General features: G+C 36.9%; 1 protein-coding gene across 1 annotated transcript in view; it reads left to right on the top strand.

The window, feature by feature from the left end:
- Positions 1–24,092, top strand: part of ABCG1 (ATP binding cassette subfamily G member 1) — a 110,989-nt gene that overhangs the window by 5,309 nt on the left and 81,588 nt on the right. The window contains exon 2 of the mRNA XM_020973903.2: positions 2,850–3,093. Coding sequence (XP_020829562.1) covers positions 2,850–3,093 — 244 coding nt within the window. The remainder of the gene's footprint in view (positions 1–2,849; positions 3,094–24,092) is intronic.

Genomic DNA, 24,092 nt, shown 5'->3' with positions numbered 1-24,092 from the left:
TGAGAAGGGGGAACTCTTGATGAATATCCTCATTTAAATTTTTTTTCTTGTGTGCTTGTGTATGTGAGTGTTGTGTATGTGTGGCAAGGTTCTCAGCTGAGATGGTGTGGGAGGGAACACTGAGAGTCTTGGAAAGAGAAGAAAAGGCTTGGGACAGCAGCTGTGGAAGGCACATCAAATCAATCAAGGAAGAATGTTTGCCTTCCTGCACAGGGGGTTCATTTGAATATTGTTATTATTTTGTCTAAGTCTGTAAAGTATCCCTTTGGTAGTTTCTTATAGCTCTAAAATCTACAAATTAACTTTGGTAGTATCATCATTTTTACTACATAGGTACAGCCCAGTCATGAGCAATGAATATACTTCTAACTATTTATGTTCCACACTTGTTTAATGAGTGTTTTCATATGGTACCTACCATATAGGTATTATGCTTTTCTAGATAGACTCCTTGATCCTTTATGTATTTTGTTATTTTGAATGGAACTACTATTCCTTCCTATTATTGTATCCTATATTTTTTTATTGTTATGTAGAAATAATTTTGAGTTTGTTTGTTTTTTTGTAGGCAATGTGGTTAAGTGACTTGCCCAGGGTCACACAGCTAGTAAATGTCAAGTGTCTGAGGCCGGATTTGAACTCCTCGCCTCCTGATTTGATCGCTGGTGCTCTATCTACCTCACCACCTAGGTGACCCAATAATTTTGAGTTTTGTGGGTCAAATTTATAGCTTTCAGTTCTCCTGAAGCTATTGTCTCATTTACTTTATTTGCTGTGATTTTCTTAAAATGCAGGTCTGGTCATGTCACCCTCCTACTTCATAATCTCCAGTGGGTTTCTATTGCCTTCAGGAGCAAATACAAAATGCTCCTTTGCATTCAAAGCCTTTCTTAACCCAGTACCCTCCTACCTTTCCAGTCTTTTATAGGTTACTTTCCATCATCTACTCTTTGATCCAGTGACACTGGTCTCTCCTAGCTATTCTTTAAACAAGAAACTCTATCATGCTGCTTTGGGCATTTTCTCTGGGTCTTCTACATGCCTGGAATGCTCTCTCTCCTCTGCTATGACTTCCTTGGTTTCCTTTATGTCCCTATTAAAATCCTACATTCTACAGGAAAAACTTCCCTAACTCGTCTTTTAATTCAGGTGCTTTCCTTCTTAATTATTTCCTAGTCATCATTATACATATATATACGTGTGTGTGTGTGTGTGTGTGTGTGTGTATCTTGCATCTCCTCCTTTAGATTGTAAGCTTCTTGAGGGCAGGGATTGTATTTGGTCTCTTTTTGTATCTCCAGTGCTTAGCACAGTGCCTTGCACATAGTAGGTGAGTCTCATTTTAGATAGCTCCAAAATGTGTCAAAGGTGTCTGCAACAAAATAGGCTTAGTTTTGACATTTTTTCATCTCACTTTCATATTTCTATTGTAGCCCTGCTGAATGCCATTTTATCCATACTTATTTCCCACCTTTTTTTGCTTTAAAAATTAGAAAATTTTATTTCATAATCAAAACTTAAACCCCATTTCAGAGCAAATGTTACCAAAAGTTTGTGATTTCCAATTTTAGCAAGACATATTAATGGGTCATGAAACTCCATAATGGAACAATGCTTTTTAGCTTTAAGAATTTCTAGAGGCTAATTATTCAAGTTAAGCTATTTGCCATTCTATTCCCCCCCCCCAACATTTATTTGACCAATTAAAATTGTTAAATAGAATTTGTGGTCACTTTTAGAAAATCTTTTCTCTCTGTTCTTTTTGAGTTTTTGACTGTCAACAATAATAAAAAAACCCTGCCCCTTTGAATAAACTTTTGAAAAATCTGTGATGAAACCAGTGGGATTTGAATCCTATTTTGATCAAACATCAACATAGTTTTGCCTAGCCCTAGGCTGTAGCAATATGATGGTTAACTGAATTTCTCTTTGTGAGTTATATAAGCAATTAACTTAGTATAGGAACAATTTTTTTAGCAGTATGGGAAAAAGTATACATGCTCATTTGAAGCTACCAAACTTTTAAGAAGGGTACCTTGCTTGATAAATTATGTGTACACCTTGGATTTCCTTTTACTTTGTAGTTCCTAGAATATTATTTATTCCCTTAGGACTGTTAATCCATTACAACATTATTTTTACTCTTCATCACAAAAATACTTTGGGTCCTTGATATCTAAATTATAATTAAACTATCAAAGGAAGTTTTGAAAACCAAAACTAGATTAAAAAACATAGGAATTGGAAACACCAGATGGTGGTTAAAAAGTAATTCAATCTGTGGATCCACCAGTAAATTGACTGTATAATCTCAGGCCTCTCTGTGCCTTAGTTTCCTCACCTGTAGAGAGAAAGGATGTTGTGAAGATAAAATGGGAAAATGGAGGAATCCAAAGTTAATATGATTAATATTAAGAAACTGAATGAGAGATTGTGTGAAAAGTAAGAAAAGAACTAATTGAAATATTGTTTAGATTATAATTATGTTTGCTTTATTTGCCTTAGCTATCACTTCATTTAGTCAATAATTATTTTTCAGGATGATGGTCATTGTTTTATACTTCAAAGAAAATGATTTATCATAATTATGATTTCATTTCATCATGCCCTCTAAAATTTTTGGCAATTTACCTTTTCACGTTTCAACTTTAAAAAAAATTAATCTAAAAATTATAGGAAAAAATCACCTTAAGGCCCTTTAAAAAATAAAAGCAAATACACTATTGTTTATAATAGGGTACCAGTTCCATTGGTATTTTCTTGATCTTGGTAGTTGCTAATGACAAAGACTTTGCTCTCACCCATGTAATTTACAAGATCTTATTGCCTTTTTCTTTTTTTTCCCATAGAATGCCAGCAGTTATTCTTCAGGTGTAACAGAGCCAAAGTCAGTGTGTGTCTCAGTGGATGAGGTGGTGTCAAGTAGTATGGACAGTGCAGAGACTGATCTGCTAAATGGACACATGAAAAAGGTGGACAACAGTCTGACTGAAGCACAGCGCTTCTCCTCCTTGCCTAGGAGGGCAGCAGTGAACATTGAGTTTAAGGACCTTTCCTATTCTGTCCCAGAAGGACCGTGGTGGAGGAAGAAAGGTGAGGCACGCTTATCTTTTGAAATTTAGTGAGAAGTAATAGGGGAGACAGAACATAGTGGGGAAAAAAGCATGGAATTGTAGTTGTTCGGTAAATCTGTTGAATAAAGCATTGGATGTTTCAGTGTGTTGCTTTCTAATTGGTAAAACAAGAAGGTGGAACTAGATAATCCAAAGTTCTAACTGGTCTGATTCTATAATATGTTATTGTGAAGTGTTCCAACCTTGGGAAATAAGGATGTGTCTTCAAATTTTGGTCGTAGTCAAATAACATGAAAAAGAAAACTTTGATGTTGTAAGGTTTCATTCATCTTTTATTAGACTTCTTCTTTGGGTCTGATCTTAGCACAGTTTTACTTTCTGAGCAACTACAAGTAGTTCTTTAATATTTGAAGATAATACACTTTTACTTTCTTCTTCAGGCCAGCAATTTCTTCATATATTATTCACTTAGTTTTAAAAGAGTTAATTGAGTCTATAGATTATAGGAAAAAAACTCCTTTGGCCAAAGATTTCATTGTCCTTTACCATAAGTAAACAAATTTGAATTTTATCTTCACCAAAATATACTCAAAATGTGAGATTTGGTTATATGAGCTTTTGGTGTACATGAAAGAAATATTAATTATGAAATGGGGAATTTTAATTCAAGCTAAAGAAATACAGATTTTTAAAACTCCCACCAAAATGGTAAAAAAAAATCCTTCACAATATATTTGTAAAAAATTTTACATTTTTATTAAGAAGTGATAAACTTTTTGATTAGTGAAAATGTGCATTATAATTTCCTTAATGTGACTGAATCAGGTTAAAGGGACTTTTATACATAGATTTTATGACTGCCTTTTATTTTAAAAATAAACTTCTAACACTTTTAATACCAAATAGAAGGCAAAGAAAATTTGTTTTAACTTTTTAAAAATAGCTAGTAACTTCTACTAACTGCTTGTTTATGATAGAGGTCTTTTTAAAAGTATTTTACTATTTCATGTCAGAGGACTATTAATGAATTAAATTGAATCATGTGGGTAACAACCAAAAAAAAGAGAGAGAGAGCTTTGACACTTGCTTGTCTTTGAGAAGTTGGATTGTGCATAAACTTAAGGAAGTTTGTTTGATGTTGAGGGGAATCAATGATTGATGTAAATTTTCAGTTCTCTCAGGAATGTGGTTACCCTTGTCTCTTCTTCATTTCTTAACTCCAGATTCTGGATTAACATTTTATTTTCTTCCTCCTGACCTATTTGGACTGACCACTGGCTTTCATTTTCCTATATGTCTTGCTAAATGTAGCTTTCTTAGTAAACTTTCTTTAAGATACTCTTTCCTCTGAATGAGAAAACTAATTAAGAGGAAGTTAGGACACATGTTGAAGAATGTTGTACAGGAATCTTTTCTACTAATATAAAACAAATTGACAATCTATAAAAGGCAAAAAAGGAAAAGAAGTGATTAGAACACCAGTGGAAAATTATCTTTTCATTAAGAAAGCAATTTAGTTGTAATCACAACATCTTTTTTTTTCTTTTTGAGGAGAAACAATTAAGCTTTTCTTTCCAGCTAGACAATGGGGTTAAGTGACTTGCCCAAGGTCACACAGCTAGTAAGTGTTAGGTGTCTGAGGCTGGATTTGAACTCAGGTTCTCCCAACTCCAGGGCCAGGGCTCTATCCATTGCCACCTAGCTTCCCCAAGCTTTTATTTTCTATTAACATCATTTAGTTTGCCTAGCCTTAAGAAACAGGGCAGAACTAACTTTTGCATTTGAGGAACTTGAACTTATTTAAGTAAATACTTGCTTCAAAGCATTGTGCAAAAGATGCAAAGATGAAAAATAATGTGAGCTCTACTCTCAAGGAGCTTATTAAGGTGTAATAAAGGGGATAACACATATGGAAGACTGTGGTAAGAGAAATGAAAAGAGATCCCAATACACTGTTTTGAGAATTTTGTTGAAGAACAGATTGATTTCAGCTGATTGAGGAGAATAATGAGGAGATTAGGAAATGCTTCATGAAAGAGGTGGTACCTGATCTGGGACTAGAAGAGAAATAAAGATGCGGAGGTTGTGGAAGGAACCTGTCCTATGCATAAGTGGTGGCTTGCATGATTACATTGGAGGGAAGAGGATACAGTAATACTTGGGGAGCAGCTATAACTGATTAGGCTGATTAGGCTGGCATCAAGAATGCTTGAAGGGGAACAGTGTGAAATAAAATTAGAAAAGTAGATTGAAAACAAATTGTGAAGGGCCTTGAGTGACAGGCTAAAGATTTTCAAATTTTATACTATGGAAAGTTATTCTTTGAACAGAGGGTAAAATGGCCAGAATTATACATTAGGAAAGTTATTTTGGCAGCAGTGTGAAAAAAATAAATTAGAGAGGGGAGAAAAGAGGAAGGAGAACAGTTAAGAATCTATTACAGCAGTTTAGGTAAGAGAGAATGAAGACCTGTGTTTTAGGGTGGTGGTGTGTGAATGGAGAAGAGACAAATGTGAAAGATATTTTGGAAGTAGAATCAATAGGATTGTGCAACTGAATGGGGGTTGTGGGTGAAGGATAAAGAAAAGCCAAAGATGACTAAGGTTATAATTTTTTGTAACAGGGAAGATGGTAATACTCTCAAAATAATTTATTTTGGTAAATAAATGGGTGTGTATGTCAGGGGGGAATTATGCTTTTCATTTTGAGTATTTTGAATTTTAGGAGTTATTTTTCAGAACTGCAGTTGAGGAGAGGTTATAGCTAGATATGCAGATTTAGAAATCACCTGAGCTAGGTTGAACAGCAATAATAGCTAGCATTCATTTAATTTTATCTATTATATTTGTTATATATTTAAGTGATGTGGATATTAGAAGTTAGTGAGCAGGTCAAAGGACAGAAAAAGAAGAAAGAAGAATCAGCGAAGGGTGCTGAAGTGTATGCATAGATATGATGAAAACCCAGGAGATTGTAGTGTCAAAGAAGCTATGAAAGTGGAATACATCAAGAAGGAAAGAGAAGTCAACAGCTTCATATATTGCAGAAAGGTTAGGGAGAATAAGTATTGAGAAAAGGTCATTGGATTTGGCAGTTAGAGCTTTTTGGTTAAGTCTTGGTGGATAAACTTGCTATAGTAAGTTTTCCTTTTGGATATGAATTGGACTAGATGATTGCTAAACTCTCTTCAGCTTTGAAATACTGTGTCCAGGAGAAGAGCTATATATTTTGAATGTTCACTTAGTGGAATCTTTATCTGACATTTACACTTGTGAATGATAAAAAAAAAAACTATTTAAAAAAAAAAGAAAGGGATTCTTTTACATTCAGGCCTAATATTATGACCATTTGTTTGAGTCTGTTGAAACTTTAGCATTAAATTACAGGTTTTTTTCTCTTTAATTTGAAGAAAGGGTTTTATATGAAAGGAAGAAAATGATTGAAAAGTTCACTGGAAATGCCAAGAGACTTTTGCTATGCTTGGTTATAAATCATATTTAAAATAGATCATTAGACCTTTGGCCTTGATCAGGGGTGGGGAACCTATGTCCTTGAAGCCTCATGTGGTCTTCTAGGTCATTGAGTGTGGCCTTTTGACTGAGTCCAAGTTTTACAGAACAAATCTTTTTATTAAGAGGATTTGTTCTGTGAAATTTAGATGCAAAGGGCTGTACTTGAGGACCTAGAGAGCTATATGTGGCCTTAAGACCAAAGGTTCCCCACCCCTGGCCTAAATAATATTTCTTATCAGCCTATTACTTGCACCTGTAAAAACTTGGCCTGTTGCCCAGGTTTTAGTATAATTAGAAATATTTAGGTCATTAACACCATGTGCAATAAATATAGTTATCAATAAACTAACCATTTTGGGGAAAGTATACTTTGTAAAAGAATTTGGAAGTATCTATGTCAAAATATATTTTTCCATCAGTAAATTAGGGGGAAAAAAGTGTCAATAAATTGGAGAATTAATTTATACTCCCCTAACTAAAATAAAAGTGAATGTAATCCCCAACCCAGAAGTTTAAACATTTAGAATCTGTGGGCAGAATCTCATTTTGAATCTGATTTCCAGTTGGGCATGTTAATTTTTTAAATAAATTTTAATACTAGACATTAAACATTTTTAACAAGTACTTACATTTTTATCTAATCAGTGACTGACTATAATTGTTGACATTTGAAGAACCATCAGGACTGGTCATTCTACACAGTTTGACTCTTATTTTTTCCTTTTCAGTGCTCATTTCAGGTGCCTTGTACTCTGTAAGATATCCAGATTCCACCTGAAGCTCGAAGTGAACCTTTCCTCCTTCAATTTCTTAGCATGCTCTATAGGAGTCCTCCTAGTCACTTAATCTTGTTCTGACCTCTGTTAGAGGAGTATGGGATAGCGGACAGAACCCTGAATTTGGAGCAGGAGGCTTGACTTTGTCATAGTCGCCTCATCTCTCCAGAATCACAGGTTCACAGGGTAAGATCTGGATGTCAAAACTCCTCATTTTACTGATGAGGAAATAAGGCCCAAAAGGATTATGTGACTTGGCCAAGGTCACACCAGGTCAACTATGAAAAGTGAGTGGGGTTCTTAGCTCCTTAATGACCTCTAAGAAGCAGAAGATCAGGAAAATTACCCGGGTGTCCTAGGACAGTGATAGAAACAGGATTTGAATCTGGCTTCTCTGACCTTAATGCCAGTGCTATTTCTATTATTTTAAGTTGCCTCTCTCTAAAGATACTTTTGATTCAAATCCTTTGTTGCTGATTTCCCTCTCTCTCTCTCTCTCTCTCTCTCTCTGTCTCGCTCTGTGTGTGTGTGTGTGTGTGTGTGTGTGTGTGTGTGTGTGTAGGTTCCATAGAGGTAGGAAAAGTAAAAAATGGATATGTTAACAAAAATTTCTTTGAAGTCAGAGAAAACAAGAAGTTATCTTAATTAGTTCAGAGCCCCAAGTGACATATCTAGGCAGCTATGTCCAAATAGTTATCAGAGATGTAACAGTCTTACCCTATTTTTGTGATAGTTCTAGGGAATCTGGAGGTAAGGTTCCCTTTAAGGTTTTGACCCCATTGTGCTTACTTTTGTTAGATTTTTGGAACTAGTTAGATTTTTGGAGCTCTGCTGCCCTGTTCAACTCTGAGGCAGTAGCAAGAGAAGTTTTGAGCTTTTTCTTACTGAGTGAAAGCTTATGATAAGATGCCCCTCATCAGCAGAGCTTATGCATTTTTGTTTTCTCATTGTAGTATTTCGACTTAGTATTCTGTCAATGTGGCAATGTGTCATAGAAAAATCATCAAATTTTAGTGTTGGAAGAGCCCATAAAAACCATTTGGTCCACTTTCCTTGCTTCGCCTGCAACACCCAGAAGCCCAAAGAGATAAAGTGACCTGCCCAAAGTCATACAGTTAATTTGTAACAGAGTTGGAACTTAGATTCCCATCCTTGTGACTTTCATTCCCTTATTCTTTCAGCTGCAAAATTCATATCTGCCTTAGATGCTATTGAAAATATCAGGAAGATAATGCTGATCTTTGGTAGTGATCCCATTGATACAGTCAGAGAATGCTATACCTAATATAAAACTACTCAATGAACCAAGGGCTTTGAAATATTTCAAAGAAAAATCTATTTATCAAAGATATTGTTTTGTGGGGAGGAGAGGTCCAAGCATTAACTCTGTTAAACTCTTGAGTTCAAATATACAGAAGCTTAGAGGCATATTGCTTTTTCAATTGCATTTATGCTTTTTTCATATGATTAATGATCTCTTTGGAGAGAAACCTAGATCATGTAATGGATTCCCAATAGAGAACATAATTCTGAAAGGAATTATGCTCAGGAGAAAAAAAATAATCCCTAAGGAGACCTTCACATACTACTCATGTAGTAATTACTTTCCCACAAGGAATTAACTCATGTAGGATAAACTGATGGGGCAAAATCATTTGGAAGAGTATACTGTCATTTCAGTTCACAAACAGAATTTTTTTTTCAAGTTTTGTAGATACTCTGCATCGATTAGTTGAAAGACGTTTATTAAGCACCTTCTATGTGTCAAATACTGTCTCACTGAGCTTTTAATTATTTTTAAGTTAGTTCTTAGGTTAACAGCTGTAAGGTAGCTTTTTTCATTCATTTAGTCAGGAGGACAATGCAAGAGGGAATTTGATTTTACTACAGAAAACATCTGCCCTAAGTATCCATCCGCCTATGAAATGAATTTGGTATGTACAGCTTGATAGCCTTTAAGCAAGTGACATTATTTTTAGGAATAGAATAGAATTGAATTGAAATAGAATTAAAATAGAACAGCATAGAAATAGAATACATTTACCAAGACTACATTGTTGTTATATTTAGGTTGAGATGAAGTAGGATACTCCAAGTAGTATTATATTTGAGGGTAATATATCATTGTTCAGTCAATTTATCATTTTAAGAGGTAAAAATAAAAAACCCTGCAATCCAATATTCCAGCACCCCCTCCCTTGGAAGAATTAAAAATATCAGGTCGTATTTATGAGATTATTTTTAATTGTACTTTATTTGTAAAAATGCTTTTGTATATCTTTCTCAGGTAAAATTACTTTTTTCATCTCCCTCACAAGACAAAAGAGGAATATTAACCAGCCTTGTAGTAATAGGATAACAACTAACCTGTAACAGGCTGGTGAAAACAAGTGCAGTTTATTAATAAATCTCTTTTGGGAGCCTCAAGAAGAGAAGTTTGCATTCTACCCAAATTCATTATGACCCTATCAAACTCTTTTGGACAGGGATTTTAATCAGGAAAATCAAACTCTAGAGCTTGTGGCAAACCAAACAGAAATCCGTATTCACAATCTTGTCCATTTCTAGCTGCTTTATACTGATTCCTTATTTCATTCATTCTGTGCTCTTCCTTACAAGATCATTCCCCGGCAATGTACTATTTTAGTTTTCAATCAGTCAAGAAAATTAGGAAGAAATTATATCCAAGCCCCTTTGAGAAGTCTCTATGAGCCTAAGAACCTTGATTCTAATATTTTTAAAAGGATTTTTGTAGAACTGTATATTATACAACTGAATCGTGACATTTTGTGTGATAATTTGCCTTGGTAATACTGGTCATGGGTTAAGCTAATTTTTCAGAATGAAATTGCTTTAGAAGCTTGAAAGGGATCATGGTTGACTTAATGAATGAACTACCTTTCAGAATTCTGGGGGGATATAATGGTCAGATGTGGGAGAGGAATATTATTGCTCAAAAAAGGTAATAGCATTATTTGCCTTACCATTTGATGTCTTTGTTTGTGGCCATTTTTCATTCACATTTATGAACAGTATAATCACAACCTATTCAGATAGATCCCTTTTTTAAAGTAGCAGAGGCCATTCAGAACACATAGCCAAAAATTTTTGCTTGGTCCTCACAGATTTGGAAAGATGGAACATCAAATGCCTTTGAACCCATTGGCAACAGTATACGTGAGTTTGCAGTAAAATGACAAAATATGGCTATATTGATAGAATCATAGATTTGGAACTGAAAGGGACCATGGAAGCCCTTGAATTTACACATTTAACAGATGAGGGAAATCAGGTGCAGAGATATTGACTTGATCAAAATCACACAGCTAATAAGGGCCTGGGGCAGGATTTAAGCTCAAATTTTCTGACTCAAAAGAATCACAGAATTTGAGAGGTGAAAGGGACCTCAGCTGCTATGTAGCCCAACCCTTACATTAAAGAATCCCACTATAACATACTTGGCAAGTTGTCATTTACACTCTGGTTGAAGAACTCCAAGGAGAGGGAACCCTCCCCTCACCTCTCTTGGCATCTAATCCTGCTTTTGGATAGCTCTAAATGTTGGGAAATTTCCCCTGATATCAAGTTTTTATATTGGCCTCTGTGCAACTTCCACCTCTGGCTTTTGATTCTGCCCCCTAGCACCAAAGAGAACAAATCCAATCCCTTTTCCATTTGCCAGCTCTTTGAATATTTTTTTAAATTAACATTTCAATTTATTATTTATTTAATTTAAACATTCCTTTCTTTTTAAATTTGAGTTCCAAATTCTCTCCCTCACCCATTGAGAAGGTGAGCAATATATCAGTTATACATGTGAAATCATGCAAAACATATTTCCACATTTGCCTATTCCAAAAAAAAAGCAAAAGAAATTAAAAAGTGAGAAAATTATACTTCAGTTTGCACCCAGAGTTCATCAGTTCTCTCTCTGGAGTTGGATAGCATTTTTTCATCATTAGTCCTTTGGAAATGTCTTGGATCATTGTGTTGATTAGAGTAGCCAAGTCTTTAACAGTTGATTATCATTACAACATTGCTATTACTATGCACAACGATCTCTGTAATGATCCCCCTCTTACAAAAAGAGTTGTTAATTAAATTCCTAAAGCCCCCATATTATGTGTGAATGTAACTGCAAGGCATGTGCCCCACCATCTTGACAAAATAATTCCTTTCTTAATATAAAGAAGCATATGTTTCATACTCACACCCATTAGGGTTCACCCCTCTAGGCATAAATTTCATATAGACAAACTTAAGGGGCCCCAAGGCACCATCTGAGCTCACACTGTGTGTGTACCCCAAATTAAGCTTCAATCTCTCCCCTTGTGCATAACTACACCCTTCTAAAAGCTGTATAAAAAGCTCCCACTGGTGAGTCAACCTTAGCCAGAGCAGACCACTCAGCTTGACCACTAAGGCTGACTTAGTAGTGAGATAGAAGAGCTCCACTGACTTTGCTGAAGGGGAGCCATGATCCAAGTAGCCTTACTGAGGTGATCCTGTACTCTTGTAAGCATGGACAGCTCCTTGTAGACAGCTCGCATCAGTCTTACCCTACACCATCCCTGGCCCTAGGCATTTACACCTGCTTTTACAATAAACATCATGTATTCTGCATCGGTCCTCAATGCACCTGAGTAATTCATGGCACTGGCATTTCATGTCAGATTTTGACATCTCCAGTTCTTCTTACTTCACTTTGCATCTGTTCATTTTTTTGCCCTATTTTTTTTTCCTGGAACCACCCCTTCGTCATTTCTTATAGCACAATAGTACTCCATCAAAATCATATGCCACAACTTGTTCAAACATTCCCCTATTGATGAACGTCCCCTCAATTTCTAATTCTTTGCTGCCACAAAAAGAGCTGCTATAAATATTTTTGTATATATAGGTCCTTTTCCTTTTCCTTTGATCTCTTTGAGGTATAGACCTGGTAGTGATATTGTTGGGCCAAAGGGTATGCGCAGTTTTATAGCCCTTTGGGCTTAGTTCCAAATTATTCTTCATAATGGTTAGGCCAGTTCACTACTCCATACTAAAATATTAGTGTATTTTCCTCATGCCCTCGAGCATTTGCAATTTCTGATAGGTGTGAGATGGTCCCTTCAGATATGTGAAGACAGTCATCCTGTCTTCTCTTCTCCAGGCTAAACATACCCAGTTCCTTCAACTAGTGCTCCCATGGCATGGGCTTGAGGCTCTTTACCATCATGATTGCCCTCCTAAGGACCCTATCTGAAACTTATCAATGTCCTTCCTACACCATGATGCCCAGAACAGAAAATGAAATTCTATGTAAGGTATAATGAAGACCTAGTAGAGTGAAACTATTATCACCCTATTCCTTGAAGCTTTGATATTCCTAATGTAGCCCAATATTGTGTTAGCTCTTTTTGGCTGTGTGATAAGAGGATGGCTGGCTTTTTCTGAGGCCCTACCCCAAGCAGGTTATGCTGCTATTTTTCTTCAAGAGGTACTGAAATTCATCTTGAGAGTTAATTGGCTCAGGAGACTGGCTCGGCTGTTGATATGGCTTCCTGTTTGCCTAAGTAAGAAAGGCCACTGGGAGCTTCAGGTCCCTCTCTGAGGCTTCTGTCTATGGAACCACAGCATGACTAATAAAGGAAGCTGTGTGCCCCTGCCTGGATCAAAGTGGCATCCTCACCAAATATCCTTGTTGATTGTCCCGCTTTTGTTATGGCTAAGCAAACCTCTGTTGTTAACTGTTAAATGACCTGTGAACGATTCACTTCTTTCTAGTATCCGGCCTAAATTACAAGGGACTAGATTAAGTCAGGCTTAGCCTATCAAGGGCTACTCCCTCACATGGATATTTCATTTTGAACTTGAAATTGGGACATCTTTTTTCAGAACAACCACTGTTTAAGCATGCCCCTCACATTTTATAATCATGAAGTTGATTTTCTTATGCCCAAGTGTTACTTTGCATTTATCCCTATTGGATTTCATCTTATTAGATTCTCAAGATCCTTTTGGGTCCGAACTGTCATCCAGTGTGTTAGCTATCCTGTTCTAGATATTTTAATGATGCATTCTAGTCCCCCAGGTATTTGAAGTAAAGCTCACAGTACTATGGTTTGCAGACCTTATTCTCTTACTTTTTTAATGAGACTTTGCTCTTCTCAATTTGTAGTACCTCTACTGTTTCTCTGTTCTTTCAAATATCATGGAGCACTCTTAACAGTCACATCTTCTAGTTCATTCAGAACTTGAGAATGAAGAACATCTAGGTTGTTGTTGTTTAGTTGTTTGTGACTCTTCATGACCCAATTTTGGGTTTTTCTTGGCAAAGATACTGAAGTGTTTTGTTTTCCTTCTCCAGCTGATTTTACAGATAAGGAAACTGAGACAAACAGGGTTAAGTGACTTGTCCAGGGTCCCAAAGCTAGTAAATGTCTGAGGACAGATTTGAACTCAGGAAAAGGAGTCTTCCTTACTCCAGGCCCAATACTCTACTACATCACCTAGCTGCCCTCTAGACTAGGTGATTTCAATTCATCAAGGTAGGTAGGTGTTCTCTTATTATTTCCTTACTTACTTATCACCTTATTACCCGTTGTCTTACTTATCAACTTCCTGTTAATCATTTTTGTTGTCATTTTCAGTACAAAGATAATTCTTCTTTGCAGAGAAAATAAATAAAATGCAAATTAAGCAGCTTTCCCTCTTTCTTTTATCATAGTCTTACCTACTCCAAGCAAAGGTCCTAGCCCTTCTTCAATCTTCTATTTTCTTCTAATATGGCTTAAAAATTTTTCTTTGTTTGTGGCTTTTCTCCCCAGCCTCAGATCATTATGAACTGCAGCATTCTTCATTCTATTTTTAAAGAAATGTGATAAATTCCTATATTGATTCTCTATTACTTGTCTTTTCTCCTTTCTTCTGAATATTTCCTTTTAAAATCCAAATTGGTTGTTGAGTTCTCTGTGTGTCCATGTTTGTCCCTACGAACAAACCCCATTTTTTCTTCTCACTGGAATTGTCTCTTTAGAATTTTGTTCTTAAGTATCACTCAACCTTCCTGGTTAATTTTCCCTGAAGCATTTTACTCCAGGGGACTTTACCTACATTTTATTTGAACCCTTTGACATTGCCTTCCCCACATCTAGGGTACATCATTATACTGCCCAGATTTTCTCTCCTCCTCTATAACAAACTCTAGGAAGAAATGGTCATTTCCTTCATCTTCCCCCATCACTTTAAAAAAATAATTTGTATTAACCAAAAAAAAAGTTTTCTTCCTCCCATACCCCATTTCTACTCCATCTACCTGCTAGTGAGAATGAGATCCCAAATGGCATTTCCTCTTTCTGTTTCTGCCAACTTTTGAAGGATTAATTTATCACTAACGCAATTAATGAAGTTATTAGCTGGCCTGCTTTTGATAGATGCAGGAGGAGAAGAGAGGGGAATGAAGAAGAAATCCATAGATCAAATCTTTCCCCTTTACTGGGCTTATGATTGATTTTTAAAAATTCCTTTGTTTCTTCTTTCTGTCCAAGTGACCTGGAAAGAAAGATACAAAGTCATTTCCTTTTCCAACTACTCTGACCTTCACCTAAATATTCATCATACTCTTCTGCTGGATTTCTTCACATTGTTAATATACAATTCTTCCCCAGCCTCCCTTTTACCTATGCCAGGGGTGGGGAACCTGTGGCCTTAAGGTCACATGTGGCCTTCTAGGTCTTTAAATGTGGCCTTTTGACTAAATCCAAATTTTATAATTTTACAAATTTTGCAAATTAAAAGGATTTGTTATGTAAAATTTGGATTCAGTCAAAAGGACCTAGAAGGCCACATATGGCCTTAAGGCTGCAGGTTCCCCACCCCGATGTATGCTATTTCTTTTAAATAAAGATATACAACCAGATCCATGGTCTGGTCACAATATAGTCATGAGTTTTATCTTCTTTCATTAGTGCCTCTTTGTTCTTGTCTAAACTTTGAGCATTTCTGTATAGACATTTGAGGCCATGGGTTTTACTACTGACTGCATTTTCTTAGATTTTGCCTCCTCTGAATTTCTGTATGTTTCAGTTGCTATTCTTCTTCCTTCTTTGAGCCTATACTATAGTATCTAACTTGGGGGGTATCTATATCTATAGATATATCTACATCCCTGTCTATCTATCTATCTATCTATCTATCTATCTATCTATCTATCTATCCTCTAATCTCTCTCCCCCATTCTTTTTCATCTAAGCCCTTTAGACTCTAGTCTAGGACTTTATATTCAATACTCAGCGGTTTCATCTAAAATTTTTCTAGTATGGAAGAGCTAAACTCACCAAGTTTAAATATAAGGACAGGTGACATTTTATTTAGTATAAAACTTCTTTTTATTTAGAAATTGGCACAAAATTATTTACTAACCCTTTTGGGGAGGCAATCACTTCTAGAATAAAGAGATCAGATTATTTAAAGGAATAAAAATGAACATTAGTGCCAGAGAGCTTGTGTGTTATTGGCAAAATATACTCTACCAACTCTTGAGTTTGTTAAGGGTGTCAGTGAATAGGGTATTGGACTAGGAGTCAGGATGACTTGACTTCAAAGTGAGCTTCACATTACCTGTATGATCCTTTGCAAGTCATTTAACCTCTGTCTGCTTCAGTTTCCTCTTCTGTAAAATAGGATAATAAAAGCACCTACCTCAAAAGGTTATTTTGAAGATAAAATGACATAGTATTTGTAAAGAGCTTTACAAACCTTAAAACACTATCTAATGCTACCTATTATTATTATTAATATCATTAATGCTAATAATGCTATATTATCTGTGCTATTATGCTTAAAGGAATTGAGTAAGAAAGTCTGATATCTAATGAGATTATGGTTTGAAAAAATATGGCACTCCTATTTTGATAGGATATGGTATCATTGCCTCTGGACAAATGTACTGTAATATTTTTGGTTCTTAATTCTTACATAGTAACTGTTGGCTACTATGCCCATTTGAGTAAGTGCCATGGCTTCTAAATTGGTACAGAACAAAATGACTCAGAAGATTGTGACAGTTTTCAAATGAGACTTGATTGGAATCAAAAGCTGAGTTGGAAAGCACAGCAAAGGTCAATTAATATAACCTTACACCCAATACAGGAATTCCTACAATACAAGGTCCCTGACAGATGGCCCTCTAGGCCTTATTTGAAAGTGGCTGAAAACCCACTATGTCATGCAGAAACCCCTTCCATTTTGGATCGATTCTAAGTGTTAGAAGATTCTTGCTTATATCGACCTGAAATCTGACTCCCTATCACTTCCACAAACATGGCTTCTCCTTTCTTCTCTGAGGTTACATTATATCTAGTCCCTTTACTTGATGTGAATCCTTAGGACTGAGACAAAGGGGCATCAACCTTAACCCCAAATGCTAATAAGACATAATCAGCCTCTTTATACTGAAAAGATCACTTCAGCCTGGAATTCCCACATTGGAAGTACCCTCTACCTCTTAGGCCCCTCCCTCTGATTGAATGATTACTCCCAGAACCTCCATTTAAGTGGGGTGTCCAGGCCAGCTATCTCTTCATTTCTCACCAGGTTGCTAAGTTCATTAGTATTGTATGCCAGTTCCGTGACAGCATGCTTACACGGATTCTGAATAATGGATGATGCTCTTGTACTTTCCTACTCACCAGTGGAATGAAGCAGGGCTGTATATTTGCTTCCATGCTTTTTAGCATGATGTTTTCAGCAATGTTGTCAGATGCCTTCAAAGAGGATGAAAACAGCTCCTAGGACAGCTACTGGATGGATGGTAAATCATATAACTTGAAAAGGCTACAAGCCAAGACTAAAGGGGAGGAAAAATTGGTACATGACTTTTTGTTTACAGATGATTGTGCACTCAACGCAGTCTCTGAGGTTGAGATGCAACGGAGTGTGGATTGATTCTCTGACGTTTGTGCTAATTTTGGCCCTACAAGTAACACCAAGAAAACAGATGTTCTCCATCAGCCAGCACCACACCATCCACACATGGAACCATTGATTACAGCAAATGGAAAAATTTTGAATGCTGTGGACAAATTTATTTATGTTGGCAGTATACTTTCCAGGGATGTCCACAGAAATGATGAAGTTGGTGCACACATACCAGAGCTAGCTCAGTGTTTAGAAGTTTCTGAAGGAAAGTGTGGAGAGAAGAGGTATTAGGGTGCTTACCAAATTGAAGGTCTGCAGAGCTGTTGTTCTGACCTCATTGTTGTATGCCTGTGAAGCCTGGACAGCATACCAGTGCCATGCCAGGAAATAGAATTTCTTCCATTCCATTTGCCTTGGGAAGATTCTGAAGATCATCTGGCAAGATAAGGTGCTGGACACTGAGGTCCTTTCTCTAGCTGAACTGCCAAGCATTCAAACTGTACTGCAAAGAGCTCAACTCTGATGGGCTGGTCATGTTGTCTGAATGCCAAATATTCATTTGCCTAAAAGACTATTTCATGGAGAACACATACAAGGCAAATGTGCAATGGAGGCCAGAAGAAGCAATACAAGTACATTTTCAGGGTTGTGAGATATGGGAGACCTGGCAGAGAACTGCCCAGCATCGTGTGCCTACATCAGAGAAGGTGCTATGCTCTATGATCAAATGAGAATTGTAGTAGCTCAAAAGAAACATGAGATGTGCAAATTTAGAGACATCTCTACCCCAAATGTTCACATGGACTATTTGTGCTCAACCTGTGATAGAGCCTTATGAACTCATATTGGTCTGATCAATCACAGTTGGACAAACTGCACATTGACCCCAACATAGTAATGTCATTTTGGTCCTCTTTGAGCATGAACAACAACCAATCATGCCCCCATCTGGGGACTTTTCCTACCCCTCTCTAGTTTTTCAGCTTTCCTTTATGTGTAGTCTTTCCACATAGAAAAGCAGAAGCAGGAGCAAGAGTTACCTTTCTTTTCCTTCTTTTCCTCAGCACTTAGCATAATGACTAGCACATAGTAAATGCTTAATAAATGTTTCTTTATTTGTTAATTATTCTAAATTTGTGTCTAATGGTAGACATGTCTAGGGCATGGGGGAGGGATAAAAAAAGGAAAAAAAATTTACATGATAAATTTATTATATGTTTAAAAGGAATAGCAAGTTGTACATAATAGATTTGCAGTTTCATGTACAGTCATCTTTTTTAAAAATTATACTATCATAAAAATGCTTTATTACATAAATTAAAAATAAAATAAATAAAATTTTTTGAAGATGCTTCTTAAAACAGAACAAAAACACATTCCTAATTAGAAAATTTGCCACTTGGAGAAATTGAACAAAACCTAGGTATTTAGCTGAATTAGAAACTTCTTGTCAGTTGAGCTATCCTACATAACTCCTAGGAGATCTGTATTCCTCTCATATGTCTTTATTTTCCTTTTTCTGACCTCTGGAGTTTATAGCAGAAAGCTTCCTCATAGCTTGTTTTACTAAATTCCTTCTCCTTTTCTCATGACCTTTTTCTCATTTTCTTCAAACTACCTTTTCCTTTGTGCTAGACAGCTCTGTTTTCCTTTGTTTGAAAAGCAGGAAAGAAATCACTGGGATTCTTTTTTCTTCTCAATTTGTCAGAATGTTTAAATGGATTTAAGAGATAAATACCTTCTAATTCTCTACTAGGATATGGTTACACATGCTTTCAAGCAACTTCCATTTAAACAAGACATATATTTGCTTGTGTCTCTGATGTGGACTGCCAGAAAGATTTCCTTCTTTGAGAGATCTGAATTGTGAATGATCAGAAGTAGAATTTTCTTCTTAATTTTGTGATAATCTTTAGAGGGAGAAATTAGTGAAAAGTCTGTTCTTTCATGATCAGGTGCACTGCAGCAGATTGCTGCCGCATGCCTAGACCAGGATTTCTCTCTCTGCCTTAAGTAGGGTGTTACTTTCGGTCAATGCACTATAGTAACCTCAGTTATGATGCATTATCTAGAGAAAGCAAGTTCCCATTGGCTGTTCTTTACACTGTTGCTAAGTTAGGAGAAGATGCCAAGTAATAAGAGCTCTCTTCTCTCCCTGGCTTTTCTCCCCTTGCTACCTCCACCCTTCCCTCCGCCCCCTTTTCCCCACCCAGGCTTTTCACTTTTCTCTAATGTAAACGGATTATATTATAGGCTTTGGGTTTGAATAGGCTGCTTAGTCAGGAGCAGTACTTAAACATTTCTATGATCCCTGGCAGGGTGATGACCTAGCGGTCACAGGATCCAAGTTCAAATCCTGATTCTGTGACCTTGAGTCAGTCACTTCTCTCAAAAGCCTCAGTTTCCTTATCTATAAAATGAAAAATTAGATTAGACGGAAGATCTCTAAGACTGCTGCTGAATCTATGATCTGTAGTTATGAAAAACAAGAATGTTTAGCTGCTTTGTCAATAAAGACTAGATATTTTAGTTACTCTGTTAGAATTTCAATTGACTTCTAATGACTATACCAAAATAGATCTGATGAAAAGTTTTAATCCAGAGTGATTATTTTTATGTTTATAGTTGCTTTCTTTTTTAAGTTTAGTAAAAAACCCCCCGCAAAACAAGTGTTATTTTCATTAATATGTAAATAGCACCTAAAAGTCAGAATTACCTTTTTCAGAAAATTATTGTAATAATTTAGAGTTTTTAAATCATTGTACTTCAACAGCTTTTAATGTGAAATATGTTTGAGATTGTTTTAGGGTTTACAGTTTTGCTATGAATATTATGGGTTTTTTTCCTACTTTAAAAAAAAGGTGAATTGTACAATTAAAGGCCAAAAAAGTTTGCCTTGTGGCACATGAAGGAAATGACTTTAGGAATTTAAGCAGAAAGTATCTTATCATGATGTGTTCTAAATGAACAGTTGAAAATGGCCACAGCAAATTCTAGACATTGACATTAGCATATTTAAAGACACTGAAACAATGAAAATTAAGTTACAGTCTTATTATTTTCTTATTTCCCTGAGAAGTCAGTTCCAAGGTGTGAATATTAGATAAAGTGAAGATTAGTAATATTTTGACTTTAAGATGTTTCCTAGTGACATTTATTATATATTTGTTTATTTATTTATTTATCTATTCATTTATTTATTTATTTGTTTGTTTGTTTTAAGTTAAAACTTTTTTTTGGTGGCACTAGTCCCTAAGTAAAATATATCTAGTATTTTCCTCTTCTCGTGAAAAGAATTTCTACCAGTTTTGTTACATAACTTTGCTTATGTCCCAGGAACCCTTTGAAGGGACCTAGAGTTGAAATTTATTCACATCTGGGGGAGGTGGATAACATGAGTCTTTAGAGGTTTGGTTTGATTGATTCTTTTTGGTTTAGTTTTGGTATGTTGTGAAAAACAATAGAGTGTAATAATGTTGTTTTGTGTTTTGAGTTTTTTTACTGGATCAAATGAAAACTGTAGATAATTTTTATTATAAGTTTCAATTTGGGGGTCCTGTGTCTTTTAGAGGTGGTTTAAAATTGATTTTCCATAATCCTAAAATATTCTTTTATAGAGTATATAATTTTTAAGTATAAAAGCACAGCAAAGTGGCACAGTGGATAGAGCACTGGGCCCAGAGTCAGGAAGATCTGACTTAAAATCTGGCCTCAGACACTTACTAGCCATGTGACCCTGGGCAAGTCACTTAACCCTGTTTGCCTCATCTGCAAAATGAGCTGGACACAGAAATGGCAAACCACTCCAGTATCTTTGCCAAGAAAACCCCAAATGGGGTCATGAAGAGTTGGAAAAGCCTGAACAAAAACAAGAATCTTAAGTATAAAATGATTAGACTGAAATTGAAATGTAGGAGTATGAACTTCCTGTGATGGTGAACCCAATGCTATAATAATAACTTCCATTTGTGGAACACTTTAAAGTTTACAAAGTTGTTTTCTTATAAGAACCCTATGAGAAGGTAGTAGAGAGATAGTGTTGTGTGGATAGAGTGCTAGGTTTGTAGCCAGGAAGACTTGGGTTCAAGTTCCATGTTTGACATGTACTGGCTGTATCCCCCTGGGCATCTCTCCCCATACCTCCCTCATTCAGTAACCTCTTCTCCTTTGAGGTCCATACAATCCAGTCTTCTACCCAATCACAGTCCTGGTAGCTGTTGTTTACAGACCTCCAGGTTACCTCCTGTATGAGTTCAGTAAGTGGCTCACAATCTTTCTCTCCTCATACCCCTGCCCTTGTACTAGGAGATTTCAATGTACATACTGATACTTCTCAAATATCCTAACCACTCAGTTCCTCAACTTATTCACTTCCTATGACCTACTCCTCTCCCCTACCTCAGCTGCCCCTACCAAAGATGGCTATTCCTTAAATCTAGCAATCACCTATAAATGTGCCATTTCTAAGTTCAAGAACTCTGAAATTCCTTTATCTAACCAAAGTGTGTTGACTTTCAACTTCTCCTTCTGCCTTCCCATGCCAGAGGAGAAGAATAGGGTACTCTTCATCTATCTCTGCACTCCCTTACCCCTTAGTTCTCTCCAAGGCCATCACCCCTGCACTAGTCACTCTCTTCTTTTTTCCCATCTTAGCCCCGTGGTGAACCGTGTCAGCTCTACGGTGTGTTCTTTTCTTGGATCCCTAACCTCATATCATATTACCAGTTGTGCATTGTCAAACCTCAGCCTTGAATCACTCCCACCATTGGCTACCTCTGGTTCTACACATGTTATTGGATGAAAGTAGAAAAAATCATGCAACTGTTTTGACTAGATCCATGGCAAATTTATGTTATATGACTGCAACTGGGCCCTCACTGCTGCTAGGCAATCTTCATCTTTCTACACCTCCCTAATCGACTTACTTGCCTGATCTCCACAGCATCCTTTCTCCCTATGGCTCTCCTTCCTCCCACATTCTCAGCTGAGAACCTTGCCTCATATTTTACAGAAAAAATTGAGGCTGTTCCTTGTGAACTCCTTCTCTTCTCTTCCTCATCTCCTATCATTTATGTGCCTTCTGCCACTGTCTCCTCCTTCTGCTCAGTCTCACATGTTGAAGTGTCCTTACTCCTTATCAAAGTTAACCCTTCTACCTGTTCAAGAGGTCCCATTACATCCTATCTTCTTCAACAAATTGCCCCCTCTATTATCCCCACTCTTGATTATTTTCAATCTCTCTCTTGCTGCTAGCTCATTTCTTATTGCCTGTAAACATGCCCGTCTCCCTTATCCCCAAAAAACCCTCACTTAGTCCTTCCATCCCCACTAACTATCATCCCATAACATTTCTGCCCTTTTTAGCTGAACTCCTTGAAAAGGCAATGTATAATAGGTGCCTCCAGTTTCTCTCCTCTTGCTCTTTTCTTAACTCTTTACATTATGGCTGCGACATTATTCTATGAAACTTGCTCCCAATCTCCTAGTTGCCAAATGCAATGGCCTTTACTCGGTCTTCATTCTTCTTGACCTCTCTATAGCCTTTGGCACGGGGGATCACTTTCCTCCTTGATTCTCACTTCTCTCCAGGTTTTGAGGCACTATTCTCTCCCGTTCTTCCTCTTGCCTCTCTGACAGCTCCTTCTCTGTCTCCTTTGCTGGAACCTCCTCCAGATCACATTCTCTAACCTCAGGTATCCCTCAGGGTACTATCCTGGGCTGTCTTCTCTTCTCCCTCTATACTACTTCACTTGGTGATCTCATCAGCTCCCATGGATCTCAAATCTACCTTTCCTGCCCCAATCTCTGTGCTGACCTCCAACCTCACATCTCTAATTACCTTTCAGATATCTCAAACTGGATGTGCAGTAGATATCTTAAACTCAATATGTCCAAAACAGAATTTCTTATCATCCCCTGCAACCTTCCTTATTGCTGGAGAGTACCATCTTCCCAGTCCCTCAGGCTCACAACCTAGGAGTCATCCTGGACTCTTCACTATGTCTCACCCCACATATCCAAACTGTTTAAAAGACCTGCAGATTTCAGGCTCTGCAACATCTTGCACATATGCTCCCTTCTCTCCTTTGATGCTTCAACCACTCTAATTCAGACCCTCATTACCTCCTGCCTTGATTACTACAATAGCCTGCTGATAGGTCAGTCTGCCTGCCTCTCTCCCCACTCCAATACCTTCTCCATTTAGCTGCTAAAGTGGTTTTCCTAAAACATGTCTGGTCATGTCATCCCCCAGACCTCCTCAGCACTAAATAAACTCTGTTGGTTTCCTATTGCCTCCAGGAACACATACAGAAAATTGTTTGGCATTCAAAGCCCTTCGTAACCTAGCCCCCTCCTACCATTCCAGTTGTCTTAAACCTTAAAGCCTAGAACTTACTTTCTGATCCAGGGACACTGGTCTCCTTGCTGTTCCATGCATAAGACACTCCATCCCTTAGCTCCAGGCATTCTCTCTGGCTGTACCCCATGCCTGGAACACTCTTCCTCCTCCAATCTGACCATCACCCTCCCTGGATTCCTTTGAGTCCCAATTGAAGTCCCACCTCCTACAAGAAGCCTTGCTAAAACCCTCAACTCCAGTGCCTTCCTTTCATTATTTCCTCTTTATCCTTTGTCTATTTGCTTTGCATATGTTTGTTTGTCTCCCCCATTAGACTGTAAACTCTTTGAGGGCAGAGACTCTCTTTTGCCTCTTTTTATATTCCCGCTGCTTAGCTCAGTCCCTGGTACATAGTAGGCACTTGACAAATGTTTATTTAATTGAATGGAATTGAATTTGGATGCTAAGGCATTTAGAGTGTATAAGC

The sequence above is a fragment of the Phascolarctos cinereus genome, unplaced genomic scaffold (genome assembly GCF_003287225.1).
Source record: "Phascolarctos cinereus isolate Bilbo 61053 unplaced genomic scaffold, phaCin_HiC Scaffold_726;HRSCAF=1367, whole genome shotgun sequence".
Lineage (NCBI taxonomy): Eukaryota > Metazoa > Chordata > Mammalia > Diprotodontia > Phascolarctidae > Phascolarctos > Phascolarctos cinereus.
The sequence above is the reverse complement of the archived record's forward strand: the minus strand, read 5'-3'. Positions and strand labels throughout refer to the sequence as shown.